General features: G+C 50.2%; 2 protein-coding genes across 2 annotated transcripts; both read right to left on the minus strand.

Moving 5' to 3' along the window:
• Nucleotides 1-12421: 12421 nt before the first annotated feature.
• On the minus strand, nt 12422-15373 carry PtA15_9A408 (uncharacterized protein; the record flags this gene model as incomplete). Its single annotated transcript, XM_053172613.1, has 4 exons — nt 12422-12532; nt 13100-14375; nt 14455-14678; nt 14747-15373. The coding sequence occupies 4 exons, from the start codon at nt 15371-15373 to the stop codon at nt 12422-12424; spliced, it is 2238 nt and encodes a 745-aa protein (XP_053023836.1).
• A 474-nt stretch (nt 15374-15847) lies between these two features.
• PtA15_9A409 (uncharacterized protein) lies at nt 15848-16885 on the minus strand (the record flags this gene model as incomplete). The annotated part of the gene is made up of 5 exons (XM_053172614.1): nt 15848-15954; nt 16061-16117; nt 16238-16345; nt 16438-16491; nt 16591-16885. 5 exons carry the CDS (start codon nt 16883-16885, stop codon nt 15848-15850), a joined length of 621 nt encoding a protein of 206 aa, XP_053023837.1.
• Between the last annotated feature and the right edge of the window lie 839 nt (nt 16886-17724).

Here is a 17724-nt window from a genome sequence, read left to right on the forward strand (position 1 = left end):
GTTCGCCTGTCTGTTCCCAATTTCAGATCACTTGCAATGGCCGACGCGGTGGGAGATCCTCGACCCGTCAAAATGAAGAAAATAAAACCGCAAGACGGTCTGAAGTTTGACGGCTCAAACGTTGAGCGGTTTCTAGACGATTACGAGCTAGCGGCCGAGCTAGACGAAGCCTCAGATTACGACAAGGCCCGTCAAGTCGTGCGTTTCGTCGAGAATGGCGAGACGAGAGCTGTTCTCGAGACTTTGGAGGGGCATAAGCCGCCCGACTGGTCCAAACTGAAGGCAGCCATGCTCGCTTATTGGGCTGACGTGGACACGGCAGTTTTCACAGAGCGCGACGTTGCAAACCTAGTTGATAAATGGACGAAGAAGGGCGGTGTCTCCTCTGTAGCGGATTATCATGATTTCCGCAAATCTTGGGACCCCATCCAGGCCTATTTAGTCTCGAAAAATCATGTCGAATCCGAGGAAGAGCTGAAAAAGCAGTTCTATCAGGCGTTCTCAGCGGGTTTTCAGGGTCGCATTAGGGATCAACTGATCAAGGATAACACGCTGGTGGTGACAGTCGATAACCGCGCCAGGCTTCCATCCTTCAAAACCCTTCGCAGCGCTGTAGATACTGTCATGAAGGGACAGATCTCCCTCTCTTTTGAGGATACGCGATCATCAGCTCCTGTAGCGGCCCCCTTTCAAGAGGCGAACGAAACTATGAAGAAGATGCTCTCGGATCAGCGGCCCTCGGCCGCCTCTTCGTCCCCCAAACCAGGAACATCAATGGAAGACCTCACTAAAATGTTCAAAGCATTCGAGCAGTTCATGAAGCAAGGAGGCGCGAAGACGAGCTCATCGACGGAAAGGGGTCCGATGATTTGTTATTACTGCCATCGAGAGAATCACGGAACTCTCCGCTGCGCCGAACTACAGAAGGATCAGGAGGCGGGTCTAGTCGAGAAGAAGGGTAATAACTTCTTCCTGCCCAACGGGGCGCTCATTCCTTTCGATCGCACTCGCCCAATCCGCCACGTGGTGGCCTCCTTTCCATCCAATCAAGCGTCAAGTTCTCGGGCTCAGTCTCCTGGGCCTCGTCCGACAGCTCACTCGGCCTCAGTGGAGTTTAAGGCCAGTTGTGGGTCCTTGGAGCAATGGTACCCCCCGGCGGTTTCATCTCAGTCGTTCTCGGGTGGGTACGACTCGGAGGCAGCTGGCAGGAAGAGGCATGAGGAGCCGAGGCCTTACAAAGCGCCTTTGGCTCCGTCCTCCCAAGCTAAACGGCCGCTTCGCAAACCAGCAGTCGCTCCGGGCGGTCCTACGGAGCCCGATGTGGTGGATGAGCAGGAATTCTTCGAGCGGATTATGAAAGATCCCGATCCTCAGCCCTCTCCGTCTAAGGATTCGCCAGCCAGACCAGCCACGCCGCCTAAGGGCGTGGGAGCGCAGCCGAAGGTCCGCTTCGAGCGGGACGTCTCACGGGACCGCCCCGACGCGGTGGAGGGGCTCGTGAAGAAGATCTTTGAGCTTCCGGTCACGACGACAGTGGCGGAAATCTGCTCAGTCTCTCCGGCGGTATCGGATGGCGTTAAAAAGTGGGTCTCGCGGCGTCGTGTGGAGGTAGACCCCGAGGATTTGAAGGTGCACTCGGGCACTTTGGCGGAGGGCCGCGAGTTTAGGGAAACCTCGCCCGACCCCTGTCTCTATTCCTGCCCGCTCGGTTACCTTGCTTGCTTGATCGGAGCGGAGGAGAACGCCGCGTCTCCGCTGATCGATTCAGGATCGCAGCTCAACATCATATCGGACGCCATGGCGAATCGGTTTAACCTCACACCTCGGGTCAACTTTAGCTCTGCAGTCTATGGTATCAACAACCAGGCTTGCGAGCTGATCGGAGTCGCTGAGGACGTGCCTGTTCGGGTGGGTAAGAGTATCGTAGGCACCTGTCACTTTTGGATTACCCGTCAGGATAGCCCCTTTATTCTAGGCCGCCCATTCTTGATGGACTTCGAAGCGACTCTTTTGTTTTCTCCCACGGCGGGGGAACGGATCATCTTGCCCGACCCCGAAGGTCGGAACATCGAGTTGTCACTCTGTCCCATCGAAAAGGGTCGATGGGAGCGGGAATTTCCGGCACACGGTCGGAAAGCGGTGTTGACTCACTGCGGGCGCATCTTGGAGCTGCCCGAGGGAGCGGAGGATCCGTCTTTTTTATAAGGGGAGTTGGTCCGTCAGCTGGCGGTTTTAATCTAGGGCCTCGCACTCTGTCAGCGGATTCAACTCAACCCTCAGAGGTCCACGGCAGCGCTTTCTTTACTTCTTCAGTTCAATCTTTTTCGTCCTCGTCTGTCCAAAACGTCAAAACTCAAAAACAGCAGCAAACCCAAAAACCATCAAAAAAATTCGTTTCTCCGGTCTTCCAGTCTCCGTTTCCCTCCCCTTCAGAATCATTCTCACTCAATCCTTCAAAGAGGATTCGGCCGCTTCGCGCGGCTAGCTCGGAAACGGACTCGCATCAGGGGTATTCGGCGGGGGCACCAAGTATAAAAGTAAGTCCCCTCCTTGGTATGCATCTCCGGGTAGCTACTACCGTCAAATCGAAAACATTACCTTGTGCCACGCACGTGAGCGATCCGCCGGACCTTCGTTTGTTTCCCAGTCTAGGCGACTCCCTTCCTCTCTTGTCTCGTCTCCGCAACGAGACTAAACTAGCCTCCGACTCTCGTCTCCGCAACGAGAATAAACTAAATTCATTCCTCGGCAGTCTCCGCGATGAGAATAAACTAGTTTCGTCTTGCTTTAAGGCACTCCGCGACGAGGATAAACTAGTCGTGTCCGCAAGGGCCCTCCGCAACGAGGTTAAACTTCCGAGCCTCCGCGACGAGGATAAACTAGGCGTGTCCGCAAGGGCCCTCCGCAACGAGGTGAAACTAGGTACTTATCGGCTGGAATGTGAAGGAGGCGTGGTGGAATTTGGTATTCCGCGGAGGTTGGGAGACGTAGAAGTAAGTTCCTCCCATAGTTGCACCTCCGAGGGTCTTTCTACACGTCGTAAAAACCCTACTCTAGCCACACTCGTGAGCCGCAAACCATCTTTCGGTTTTTCGTTTTCAGAGAAGGCGGCGTTCGAAAACGGCGCGGAGCATCGGACTTGGCGCTTACTCGAGAATGGCCTCAATCACGGCGCGCAGTCAGCTCTTGTGGATGCGTGGAGGGAAGGCTCCTTTCTGTCCTTTGCCGCCAAGTACAAGCCCGTGGCTCGAAAGGTCAGGCCGGTGAATCAACCCATGCCGCAAAATCTAAATCCTCCGCTTCAGCGCCCTCCTTTGTCTCGTGATCCGTACCAGGTACTGCCTCGCTCGTTGGCGGGACCTTTTGTTCCCAAAGGAAGAGTTACGGAGGAGCGGCTCTCTGTCGTCAATTTCGGACCCGAGGGTTGGCTGTACCCGGACGAGCTGAACCTCATCAAGAATGTTCTTGCGGAGCGCAATATGGCCATCGCCTTCACTGAAGCGGAGCGAGGGTTGCTGAAGGAGTCTTACGGACTCCCGTACATCATTCCGGTCATCGAGCACGCGCCTTGGCAGAAGCGCAAGATTCCCATCCCGGCCGCGAAGCTCGACGAGTATATCAAGCTGATTTGGGAGCGGGTCAAGACTGGCCTATATGAGCAATCGACATCTTCTTACTCAAGCCCGGTATTCTGTGTCCTCAAGAGCAACGGCAAACTGCGCATTGTCCACGATCTACAACCATTGAACAAGGTTACGGTTAAGGACGCCGGTGCCCCTCCGGCTACCGAAGAATTTGTAGAGTCCTTTTCCGGCCGAGCATGCTACGGGCTCGGCGACATCATGGGCGGCTACGACGAGCGCGCGCTGGACCCTATTTCTCGCCCCCTCACGACCTTTGACACTCCCCTTGGCCGATTCCAGCTCACACGTCTCCCTCAAGGAGCCACCAACTCTGTCGCTGTCTACCAGGCGCAGATGTTGTGGATTCTGCAGGAAGAGATCCCCGATCACGCGGGAATCTTCATCGATGATGGGGGCATAAAAGGCCCCGCTTCTGACTACGACAACGAGTTGCTCTCTTGGCATCCCGGCATCCGGCGGTTCATTTGGGAATACGCCGGGACATTGGAACGTGTTCTGTTTCGAATCGAGGAGTCAGGCTTGACGGTGTCCGCAGCAAAACTGGCCGCCTGTGTTCCCGCACTGGAGATAGTCGGACATGTAGTGTGTAAGGAGGGTCGGAGGATGGCGAAGAGTAAGGTCAATAAGATACTCTCGTGGCCGACTCCGAAAGACGCGACGGAGGTGCGGGGTTTCCTGGGCATGGTAGTGTATGTCCGCATTTTTATCCCCTCCCTCTCTCAACTCTGTCTCCCGCTTCGACGTCTGACGCGTAAAGACGCGGACTTTGTTTGGACTGCGGACTGCGACGAGGCTTTCGAGGCATTGAAGGTTATTGTGGGAAAGGATATCGTTTTGGTGAAAATCGACTACGGGCCGGAGGCGGGGTTAATCAAGCTCGCCGTGGACTCTAGTTTTCACGCCGCAGGAGCTGTGCTCACTCAAGCGGACATCAACGGCTCGGATCGGCCCGCTTTGTACGAATCTCTTCTCTTCTCGGACGTTGAATCCCGGTACTCTCAGCCCAAGCTGGAGTTATGCGGAGTTGCGCGAATTCTGAAGAAGCTTCAGACAATCCTCTGGGGCCAGCATTTTGAGCTTCAGGTCGACGCCCAATCCCTGATCCAGATGATCAACGCTCCCATGACGCGATGGGTCGCATTCATCCAGCTGTTCTCATTCGATATCGTCCACCGCCCAGGCAAGTCATTCACTATGCCGGACGGTCTTTCTCGGCGCCCGCAAGGCGATGAAGACTCTGATCCACCGTCCTCTGACTTTGATGAAGATTCGCCTCATGTGAGGCCGTTACATTTCTACGCAGCCAATGCTGATCAGTCTTACAGCGGGTATCAAGAGGGTTTTTGGCGTCAGTTAGAGGAATATCTTACAACTCTGGTTCGTCCGGCAGGCTTGGACGCTAAGGAGTTTCAGGCCCTTAAGCGCAAGTCGTCTGAGTTCTTTGTTCAGGCGAGTCGGCTCATGAAGCGAGGGAGCCCACTGCCTCGGATCGTGGTCACTATCCCAGCGAAGCAGGACGAGATTCTAAGTAAACTCCACGAAGATCTCGGTCACCGAGGCGTTGCGGAAACATATCGCCGGATCGCGGATCGCTTCTGGTGGCCCTCCCTGAAGCAGGCCGTTGCACGGTGGTGCCAGAGCTGCGAGGCCTGCCAGAAGAGAGATTCAAGGCGACCTCTGGAGCCACGTTATCCTACCGGAGAAGAAACGGTCTTTGGGCGAGTGTCGATGGACGCTGTCCACATCAAAGCGGGCGGTGCCAAGTATCTGATCGTCGCTCGAGATGACTTCTCCGGGTGGGTGGAAGCGAAGTTCCTGAACAATCTCACCTCCGAAGCGGTCGCAACTTTCCTACACGAGAACTGGACTATGCGCTATGGAGTGGCGCGCTCGTATTCGACGGATGGTGGCTCCGAATTTGGCGGGGCTCTGGCGGAGATGCTGCGATCTTTGCCGGGTCAACATCGAGTCTCTACGCCCTACTACCCTGAAGGGCAGGGTATGGTCGAGCGGGGACACGGCCCTCTGAAGGCGGCGCTAGTCAAGCTGGCGGGCGAGTCAGGCAAGAACTGTAGGAAGTTCCTGCCTCTGGTGCTATTTGCCGATCGTATCTCAACTAAGCGCACAACGGGGTATTCTCCGTTTGAGCTGGTCTTTGGGCAGCGCGCGGCCCTGCCTGTTGATTTGGACATTGAATCATACCTCGGCGTCGATTGGGAAGAGGTTCGGGACACAACGGATCTCCTAGTGGCGCGATCCAAGCAGCTCGAAAGGAGCGAAGAGACACGGTCGGTTGCTTACGAGCGCATGATGAAAGCGCGCGGCGAATCGGTCCTCTACTGGCAAGACAAGAACTCTGGGCGTTTTCGAGCCCCGCTTTCGGTTGGCGACCTTGTCCTCGCCTACAATCGGTCGCTAGAAGTGCAATGGGGCCAGCTTTTCGCTCACAAATGGAACGGCCCCTATCGGATTGTCAAACAGGTGCAAGGAGGCTCCTACGTTCTCGCCGAGCTCGATGGTACGGAGCTCAAGCGTCGTTTCGCAGCTGATCAGGTCAAGCGGTATTTTCCGCGCGGGGGCATTACTGACCAGAAGTAAGTCCCCCTCCTTAGTATGCACCTCAGGGTTTCTCTACACGTTTGTAAGCATTACGTTGCCACTTCGTGAGCCGCCTGCTGGACCTTTGTTTGGGGTTTCTTTTCCAGGTTCTCTCTTCCTTCTTTGGCTTCGTGGAACAGCGAAGGAGTCTGGGGACAGACTCCAAGTGATGGGGGGATGTGGTGGCCTCTCCCGTGGCCAGCTAGTCAGGAACATCGCCGCCGCCAGGATTGTCGTCAAGAGTCAAGTTTCAGCTGTCACTCCTCAAGTTTCTCCAGTCTCAGGAAACATCAAGATCCGCAAGACCCTCAAAATTCCCAGCTTTCATCTTTTTTTTTGTTTATCAGTCCCCAACACCTTCAGCTTTCTTGGTCCTAACACAGCATCTGCTGTGGGTTTTTTTTCCTGTTCTTTTTTGTTTCTGGGCTCCTTCTCTTCTGTTGATTTTTTCTGTCTTGAGTGTTTCTTTTTCCTCTGTTCTCTTTCCCTTTCTTTTCTCTGTTTCTTCTCCTTTTGTCTCATCTCATTCTGATTTCCTCATTTCTTTGTGTTGTGTCTTCTTTTCTCCTTCTTCTGTTGTCTGTTGTGTGTGTGTGCGCGCGTAGCGCGCGGAGGATATGATGAAATCTATGTGACATGTGGCTCTCCCGGAGTCCAAGTTCGCCGAACTTGGATGATGGGAGAGGCATGGCATTCTGATCCCCAGAATACGGACCATCAAGATTCAGAGATCATATCTTCAGAGTTCAAACTTTCGGGCTCCGCCCGCCGATCATCTTTCATCCAGAATCCCAGATCCTTTCTTTCTTCCTCTTTAAGATCACCCTCATCCCCTTTCCCCCAAACAAAACAACCGCCGCCGAGGATCCAAAACCCCGGCGAACCTCTCAAAACCACCAAAACCCAACAGCTATCCCTGATCCCCCCCATTTTTAGCGCTCATCTCGACGGACCACTCACCACGAGGGCAGCCTAAACAGCACCCATCCCCTCTCACGACTGCCTCCGCTTGTACGGACAGGAGTCCCTCATCGGAAGAAGATTCACAAGATATTCAGCCAGAAGGTGCTTGTCCAGATTACGTTTTGGCATCTTGACAATTTGAATCCCAACTGATCGAACCCAAGAAAGTCCTAACTCGATGTCGGTAAGAAATTTTTCTAAGTTTGAAGTATATCTAATTTTTAGAAAATCTTGATACACAACCGACTGATTTTGAGCAGACTCCGATTGAAAATGCTGAATAATAGCTTTCCAAATAAGATGAGGTTGTTTTTTTATTATCCTCGGTAATGAACTTAGCATAGTTCTCTACCCCTAGGTTGCGTCCTAAGATGCCGGCTGCAACTCCCTTTTGAATCTTGAGAGTTGCTTTAACTGTAGCATTGGCTTCAGTGGCGACTAGATCTGATAATAGATGATCATCAACGCCCTTCTCCAAACAAAACGAGAACATGACATTGCGTCAATCGTCAAATGTTGTTCTGGAGAGAATCGGGAGTCTGTGAATCGCCTTGTTGGTCATTGTGTATATGTAAAAGCTGAGTTCGAGGTTTGCAGATTAAGCACCTGGGCTCATAACCTAATGAACTCGAGAACTTTTAGAAGGTGTAGTGTTAGTATCTACACTTAGATACAACGTTCACCGACGACGAACACTAACCTTTTAGAAGGTGTAGTGTTAGTATCTACACTTAGATACAACGTTCACCGACAACGAACACTAACCTGATTGTATCGATAAGAGTTAGTGAGGAGTTGTTTGGTTGACAAAACTATTGAGTTGATTGTTTTATTCACCTTTTAGAAGGTGTAGTCTTAGTATCTAGACTTAGATACAACGTTCACCGACGACAAACACTAACCTAAACAATAAGATGAATGTTAAGAGTGAGGATACATGAAAGTGATAGCCTAATGATAAACAGACCTGATCGTATCGATAAGAGTTAGTGAGGAGTTGTTTGGTTGACAAAACTATTGAGTTGATTAAAGAAAGGACCGGTACATGATTGGAGCGGGGATTTAAGAGATCAACTAGGTTTTGGAACGGAACAACTGCGGCGCGACTACATTACACATAAATAAGAGTAACAAAGATTAAAGATGAAAAGGAACCCGAACTGCTACAGCTACAAGTTCAACACTGTACACTCCCAGGAGTCAGCAGGCGACCAAAGGCAGACAGAATGCCCGACCAGCTCCCAGGCCCCTGTGTCGGGGAAAGGGCAAGTCCCAAAGAAAGGTGTCCTAACCAGGAGTGCCGCCAAGATAGGGGTACCCCCCAATTCCGAGGACACCAATTCCACGGCAGCCAGTACGGCAACCAAGGGGAAGGGCCCTGCCCAGAAATCCGCCGAAGGTCCTCCAGAGACCATCTCCCTGTTAGGGGAGCGCAGCGGTAAGCCAAATATACCCTTTTTGGGGAACGGTGCCGTCCTCTGATGATCCATACCTACTATTTGCAATTGACAGGACCAAAGGGAAAGACTCAACCCCGCGGCAATAACGAGCGGGCAAACAAGCGAGCGACCATCATGGCCGAAGCCCTAGCCACCACCAATTCAGGAGACAAGGAGCTAGCTGCAATGCTGTGGGAGGTCTACAAAGCTGTAGCCTCCAGCCCAGCACCGGATGAGCCAGCTAGATCAGTCCCGGCAAAGCATGCACGTGATGATTTGGTCAAGATCCTTGGCCAGTCCGGTGACAAAATGGACGGCAACCCAGTCAATCACAAGGTGACCGTGTTGCAAGAGGGTGACCTGGAGTTTGGTAAGCCGCCTCCAAACTCATTCCTTTACGCACAGAAGGTAGCGTCAGCTGACGCGCAGACTCTACCAGCCGTAAACGAGACAAACTCCCACAAGGATGTGGGCTTGACTCCCTATTTCGACAAAAACCTAAAGGAGCTCTGAGCTCCACTCCCTCTCACCATTTTCAACAAGAAATGGCAAGACCGCGCCATCCTCCACTATGCGGAGAAGCAACCAAAAGGGGAGGAATCCGGTTCTGAAAGCCGCAACCGCTACACCGGACTCCCCTACCCATCAGAGTGGGTCCAATCTTTTAGCGAGTGGACCACCAACCACCAGGGCTTCTACATTGCGCTACACGACGTATATTGGTTCCAAACCTTTGCGGGCTGGGTGCTCATCCACAAGGGCCATTGCGACTGAATTCTAGCGCAACATGGCTTCATGGCGGCACTCAGATACAATGTGAACGTCAGGTCCACAGTCTTCGCCCACAGGGCCATGGTCAATGGCAAAGTGAGTCCTACCTGCATGTAGCTACCCCGAAGGCATTCTCCTGATGATACCCGTCGTTTGAATGTCTCAGCCCACCGTTGCGGACATCTCTGTCTTCAGGCAAGACATTGCCGAAGAAATTTACTCCAACACCTGGAATTTTGGAGAGATTGGTATGACCAACAACCCGTATGGAGAACAACGTAATTAATCTCATCACATTATTCTCTTCTCACCATTTCCACAATTTTGTAAACTGACCCTCAAAACATTTGAATAAATATGGTATTCAAAATTGCATATGTCACTATTTACATAAAATCATAAAACCAGTTTTGGCTGGGAGATATCAGCGTGCATAAAACTTAAAGTGACATCTCCCAGCCAAAATTGCAGTTTATTATTTTATGTAAAAAAATCTTATCCAATTTTGAATACCATAAAAACACCGGGGCAAGAAGCACTGAGTCTGGATGATAAATTTAAACTTTTGCGATCCGATCTTTTAACTTTCAAGAATATAATTGATGGATATGTATCTGAATTGTACCATCCTGACCCGCACATAGCAAGTGAGACGGTGAAGCAATTATGCAATCAGTTTTCAAAATTAAGTGACGCCTATAAAGAACTAGACGCCATTTTCCAGGTTATAGATGGTTGGCGAACTCCTGAGGAGCTGTTGGCACTTCCTCACCTGCTGTCACCAAAAGCTGCATACGGTCGTGTCATGAAAAATTTCACTTGTTTTCCACATGCAATGAAGTTGGTGTTCGATAGATTGAGGATCAATTTAGCCACAGATTTTGAAAAATTGACATTTCCATTTCATTGCAACCTCCTTCTAGATCAAATGAGCCTTACAAATCCGAGCGGACAAGCTTCAAAAAACCAATTGGAAAATTAAGCATGAATGAGGAAAGACTGGACGCCGGACCTGGACAATTTCTTGCAGGGACTTCCTCCAAGCCAGGAAAACTGACAGGGGATGACCTGGATCCGGGCACAGATACATGGAAATGGCTCAAAAGTTTAAATTCTCTGCTTCACAAATTCAAACTTGACCAGGCCACAATGTATCTCTCACCACAATACAATGGCTTCTTCAAATGGGATGATTATACAACTGCGGAAATCCTGTTTGTCCAGCAAATGGTACTCAGAACTGTCAGATTCCTTCACAAGGATGGATTGATCCCTCAAGAATATCTCTGGAAGTTCTTTGCTTTGGGGAGTGCAAAATACTTAGCCAAAACACATGACAAGGCAGTTTGCATGATTTTGCGGCATAAATACTCACCCCTATTCAACCTTGTGGCTGATTGATCCTATTCCTGGTGGCTTCCCTACACATCTCCTCACCCGTGAACCTCAGTCATTAGGATTTTTTTTGCCTTGGCTACAAGATGGTGCCCCTGATTTTCATTCCAAAATGGCCATGAAGTCACAACATATATGCCATGAATTTTGCTTTGTCCAACTTTCCATTCACACTACCTACTGCGTACTCTCCAATTTGATTCCAAGTTATGGAACATTAGTTATCAGTACTCACAAAGGAGTCACTTTTGTTGGTGCTTGAACGTGGTAAGAAGGATATCTCTCCGGCGCGCCTGAACAAACATGTTACAAAAGCTGTCCAAGAGGAGCTATTGTGCATGAGGGGACACAAAACTCATACTAAGTGGGAACTAACAAACAATTGGTCAATCCCATGGCTGAAGATGATTGGATTCTAGGGCCCTTGAGGCCTTGTTGTGCCAATCCGTGAGAATCATTTTGGCACTTACCTGAGCCTCCTTGCATCAGTGGGCAGATACATTACTGTATGTTAAAGCAGTTGAATTTGATAATTTAACAATTTTTTGATATTGAATTCAACCCTTTTGGCAACTTAACAAAATATTGCTGTAACAGTCAAGTAAAGCATTTTTTTGAAAACTTGTTTGTTTGTTTTTTTACTTTTTGGGTAGCATACATTTTGTGGGGTGATTTGTATAAAGATTATACCAAAAAAATCCAAAGTTGTATAATGTATTTGGCTTACACCACCTGCAAGTGGGTGTGGTTTTCTCTGAAAGAATTCAAAAGACTAAGATAATTTTATTGCTTTGGTACAGTTCTGTGGCTAACTTGACAATTATGTAAAAGTAAATAGACAAGTTTGGCTATTCAGTAATTTACCTAAGAGCTGCAGGCTGCTGGCCGCGCTATACTTGAGATAGAGGGGATAAAAAGCTGAAGAGAACTCAATTGTTTCTTCAGGTTGAGTTGGTTAACAACTCGTTGAGCCTATGATCCTTGGGGTCCAGCTGGTTTAGGTTTGGCGAGACGGCGGAGAAGTGCTGCGACGTTGTCGATGATTTCCCCTTCTCTTTGGGAGGGATCAGTTTAGTTTGTCTTGTTCTTAGCAAGTTGCTCTGCTAACACGCTGGTCGATATTCTAGCTCTGAGTGACTGGGGGCTGGGATTGTCCACACGCCTGAGTTCATTGGAGGACTTCCCGTCGAGTCTGGGAGCCTCCCAGATCTCAATTTACAAACCCAAATTCTTAATTCTTGACAAAAAGGAAAATGTTTTCCTAACCCTACAGTTCATTAACTTCATGTACACTGGTTGAGTTTTTGATAGCTGTCTTAATTTAGGATGTAGAGGGGCATCTAGAGCTCTCTAAACAACGACGGGAAGTCATCCATTTCTTGTTGGAGTCGGACCTGCATGCATCAGTTTGATGTGTCAGTTTTACGACTCCGCAGAACTCGATCTTTGGACTGCGGAAGTGGTTCGCTTTGCTTACCAGTTTCCGCAGCTGGTTTAGATCCCGGCCGCATTCTCAATTTATGAGATTGCAACTGTTCACCTTGGATTGTATTCGCACATTCTCAGCAGCCACACCCAGTGGTTTTGCATCAGAACCCACACTCAGAAATATCAGGGGATGGCGGGTTCCAACCTGGGGAGGTGTGAGGGGTTGCTGAGGGCCCCGGCCACTAATGCTTTGGTCACCAGTCTGTTCCGTTGGTGAGCCACCAGTAAATTTTCCTGGTGGATGATTTCTAATTTGATTTTTGAAAGTCAATATTTCAAGCCCCTATGTATATCAATGTAAATTGCGATAGAGATGTGCCTACATGCAAGTCTCACAGAGACTGCGTAAATGTAGCTATATATACAAACAGACAATAGCAATGATGATGATGATAAGGTAGGTACACTACAACAGATGCCGATGATTGTCTAACGACACGCCATACACATGAATGTCTAGATTATAAGAGGTATATACATTTAGTTTGGCACATCTATGAGCAGAGATGGTGGACGATGGTGACACAGTTAAAGAGGGAGGGATGCAAAAGAGCACACGAGGAGGGAAGTGTGGAAGGCATGATAACCGGGTGTGAAAATCTGATGGATAGAAGAAGCGGGTTAGTTGGACCAGTTGTTGAATGCTTGTTTCTGTTGCTGCTGATGTTGATGTTGATGTTGGTGTTGGTGTGGATGTTGTTGTTGCTGTTGAGCTTGCTGTTGCTGATGGTACTGCTGCTGCTCTTGCTGAGAGAGAAGGGGTTGGTGGAGGGAATGGGGATGGATAGAAATATGAGGGACGTCGATAGAAGCGAGGGAGGGGATAGCGGGGGGCTGTGAGGCTCTGAGATGGACATCGATATCGATATCCTGGGGTCTCTGATGTAGATGATTGGGGTGAGGAGGGGCACGAAAGTTAGCGAAGACGGGGTTCCAAAGCTGGGGCTGAGGTTGAGGCACGGGGATGCTCGCGTGCTGGTCGATGGTTTGGTGGTGGACGAGGTTGGACACGGGGATGCAGTTGATATCGGTGCCAGGTGAAGGCACAGGAATGCTATCAGTGGCACTCATGGGTAGTAGTTCGGTGGTGACCGGGATGCCCTGATGGACGGGGATGCTGTTGTGATGGTTTGGAGAGGGGACGGGAATCGAGTGGCTGAAGGCGGGCACAGGGATGCTGCTGTTGTTCGTGCTCAGCTCCCGGTGAACGGGTATCCCATTGTTGGTCGCCGGAGAAGTACGGCTGGAGAGGTTCGACAGGTTCGGGACTGGAATGCTGTTGTTACTATTGTTTGAAGTAAATTGGTTGGGGACCGGTATGCTATCGCCTGTAACTACAGGGATCGAGTCGGGGACATTGATGCTTATGTCTCCATGTTGGTGATGCTGGTACTCGGTCGATTGGATGACTGGGTGATCACGATTTGGAACCAAAATACTATTCTCTGATGCCGTGGGAGCAGCCGCAGAAGAACTTTCTACATTCGATGGAGTTGAAACATTGTTATTATTGATACTAGTATTGTGACTATGAGCAGCAGCCGCAGTTTTCTGTGCAGCTTCAGCTTTGGCAGCAGCAGCCAAAGCGAGCTTGCGTTCTTTCTGGATCTTTCTTTGCTCTGCCTGTTTCTTGCGTTTCTCTTCTGCCTCCTCGGGGGTCAGATCGGCCTGTTTCTTTGGTTTCTTGGGTGGTTTTTTTGCTGGGGCTAATGTTCCAGCCGCCGGAGATCCAGTTTCTGAGCGCTCTACCGTTTTCTTCTTCGAGGCCGCCTTTTTGCTCACCGGTGCAGGAAGGTCGGCCGAGGCGAGAGGCGGAGTAGGAGCACGCCCTGAGTGGGATGGCATTTGGCCCGAACTTCCCCCGACTGGAAAGGGCACCTGATGTGATTCGGTCTTGGACTCATGAACTGGGTAGCCTGGGAGATACAAGTCTGACGGGGAAACAGTGGTCGGAATGAAGCCTTTAAATTGCTCTTGCTGGAGATCGCGCCTGTTCCATTTTCTCTCTGGCTCCTTGGGAGCAGCGGTGACAGGTCGAGTAGTCCGCAATCGTTTGATCAAGTCGATTCGTGAGAATCTGATTTCGGTGGATTTCGGAATTTTCAAAGTCAGTCTGAGACACAATACAGGAGACGTTATTTTGAGAATTGGCTTACGTAGGAGCAAAAGCTTGATCGTAGCCTTCATCTGCAATGTGCATGTACCTTTCCTGTCGCTCACGCTGGCGACGCATGGCCTCCTTTTCTCCGGAATTGAGGGGCCTCTTCCTAGACTTTTTCTTATCCGTAGATGGCTGAAGGGTGGTTTCACTTAGCATTTGATTGGCGATCCGCGAGGTGATGATACTGGGGGAGAGACAGAGCGCAGGCGTCGTGCGGTCCTGGGGGGATTGATGAGTACCTACAGGGAGGAGGAGGAGAGGGAAGGGGTGCAGTTAGTTTGACTCACAAGGATTGCTGCTTCGAGCTCGACAGCCTCCTCCTCGGTGATTGGTCCCCATTTGAACTCTGATGATGATTTGGAGCCTCGATTCAGCTGAGTAACTTTGGCTTCGTTCATGAGTAGGATATCCCTCCAGAGTGTTTCGCATGTTGGGGTGAGTACCAGACGATGGACGCTGACTTGATCGTTTGGTAGATCGGTTGAGGTGGATGAGGTGTTGTTGTTCTGATGATGGTGGCTGCTTGAGGGTCTTTGATGGGCTGCTGCTGAGCCTGGCGGTTGCTGTGGGTTGGTGCCAGTTGACTGATGCTGGTCGGTTGTCGGCTGAGTCTGTTCTGAGGACTGCTGGGCAGAGCGGTGGTCATGAACCTCGACGATGAGACAGCCGTCGTAGAACCTGATTCCCAGTTCATCGAGTACGTCGAGCAGCTCGTTGGGCATCTTCTGTTCGCGTATACAGTCCATCCAATGTTTCATCTCCCCATCGTAGGCGTGCAAGTTCGAGTCCTTCGTGCCCAGCCGAAAGCCAGCCGAGTAGAGATGCATCGTCAGTGAGGGTGGTTCCTTCCGGTAGCGTTTCAGCATCGATCGGATTGTCCGGGTGAGGTTGTAGACCCCTGCTTGTCGGAACATCGTCGGTGTCCTTGGCTGGCAGTCGTGGTTCTGACTTGCTGGTGGTGGGTTGTAGTTGCCGAGACTGCCGTCGGCTGAGTGGCTCGCCAAGCCCCCCTCCGGGACAGGCGCGGGTCACCGCCGCACCTGAAGCGCATGATCACATAAGCGGCCGCTCAAGACATCTGTCTCAAGATGCGAGTTCAGGATAAAATTGCCTGTCATCGTAGAATTTAGAAAACATGCAGGAAGGATTGAAAGATAGGGAAACCAGGCGAGTTGTTTTCAAAAGTAAAGACGGTGGAAGATTAATAATCCCCCCGCAACTAAAAATTGCCGGAAATCTATGAACAAACGCGTAGGACCTTAAATGAAAGAGAGATAGGAAGAAGAAGAAGATCATCCACTCCAGAAAAAAAGGCCAAAATTCAAAGAAAGGAAGCAGCATTGATCTTGATTATACAGATTGTATCTGTTTGCGATGATCGTTAGGAATCACGGGTTTCTAGACGGCAGGTTGGCGTGACTAGCCCTAGCCCAGTCATCTGGATAATTTTGAGAGGGGGCGTGATAGATTCTAGTCTCAATACAACCAGAACAAGCTTCGTGAGTGAAGGACAAAACCAAAAAAGAAAGTATGAATTCGTCTAATCCTGACTATTCTTCGTGTTCAAATGAGGGAAATGTACCAGAAAAAAGGGGACTTACTCGCAGAGCCGTACGAATTGCCTGTGCAACGGTAGGTTCTTTTTTTGGTTTGGCATGCTTTGATTCGAACATTGTATTTCGTTTGTGAAGTTAAATTTTTTAGAGCAAAAGGCACAATCAAGTCAGAATGACGATCTTCAATAATATGTCAAGAGGTCTGGCGCAGACAAAACTCACACTTGGCACCAGCCGTGTTCTGAAAGAACCCAACATTGCAGACATGACTTTTGGTAGGTTTGGTTTGGTATGGGTCTGATCCATCGTCTCGTCGACATCCTTCAGCGGCTAAGTTCCGCAATAATGATTATAACCAAGGAAGATCGATCAATTACCCGTAACAGATCTTTTCATTTCATGATTGGGATCCGTGGACTCACTAACGAAGCCACGACATCCTTTGGTACATATCACATTTGGATTGTCGTTACATGCTGGAGTAATCAACAGAAGCAAGAACGAGCAATTCATTTAGTTTCATGGTTTCCTATCAAATATTGCGATCATATTTTCAACGATTGAGGTTCACTTACTGGCTGCCGTCGTGTTAGCCAGAGTATAGATAGAGCATTGTTGGGTTGTGCCCGAGGGATCATAATCTCGGCTAGCTAAGACGAGTTGGCCCATCACAGCAAGAGCGGAGAGGCTGAGTCCGTATGCGAAATACATCATGATTGTCGGACTCGGAGGTTGATATTTCTGTTTTGTGGAGGTGATGGAAGTTGGGGGCTTGAAGAGAGCGCAATGAGTGGATGGATGAATTCGAAAAGGAAGACGAGGGGTGGTATTTGAAGCAATGGCATGAACACCGCGCAGCGGGTCGGCCATCGCTACTGGGAGCTAGTGGAGCAACTGGGGTGATCCTTTCACATATGGAGCTTGGAGGGGAGGAAGCTCACCACACATGCAGTTGTGGGGTCTCATCTGGAGCACAGCTGCCAACGGCATCGCGTCTAATAAACCTATAGTCAGGCCCATTTGGTGGGATCCCACGGGATCCTCCCTAATCCCCACAGATAAGAAAGAATGGGAAAGTCACGGGAAGCCTCTGCTGGCGACGCTGCCTGTGATTGTTCTTGAAGCCGCTATGTATGTAGTCCTCGGATGGGTGTTTGTAATACCAGCGTGCCGGGGAAGGATCCTCTCCGGTCGCAAGGACTAGGAGAGGGTACCTTTTTATTTGCCGGGGAGGATCTCTCCGCGATGACACCTGTGGCCACCTCTAGACCCCATACTATGCAGTAACCTAAAACCCATATTAAGTCGCTGCATACCGCCTTTCTGGCAGGCAAAATAAACACCCTGGAAAACCCAGGGTACCTAAAAAACCTGCCTTTGGGACTCCGACAAAATTTCCCTAAGTCCCCTCATTAGCCGGCCAACCCTGCTACATCACTCACCGTCCGCTCACATCACATCCCCCGCCACCGGTCGCCCGCTCACATCACTCCCCCCGCCACCGTTGTCACATCATATCCACCCGTCCGCGGTCTTACACAATTCGGAGTCATATGACCCCGGCTCCGCCCTCATCACACCATCCTTGGGGGACAAACTGACCTCCGAAGTCAATCCGCTTTGTTTGAACGCTTCAGTATTCATCAGCAACATCATCCACTGTCTACACCCATTCCGGCCTTCCCTTATCATCCCACATCCAATGTACA

The sequence above is a fragment of the Puccinia triticina genome, chromosome 9A, assembly GCF_026914185.1.
Source record: "Puccinia triticina chromosome 9A, complete sequence".
Lineage (NCBI taxonomy): Eukaryota > Fungi > Basidiomycota > Pucciniomycetes > Pucciniales > Pucciniaceae > Puccinia > Puccinia triticina.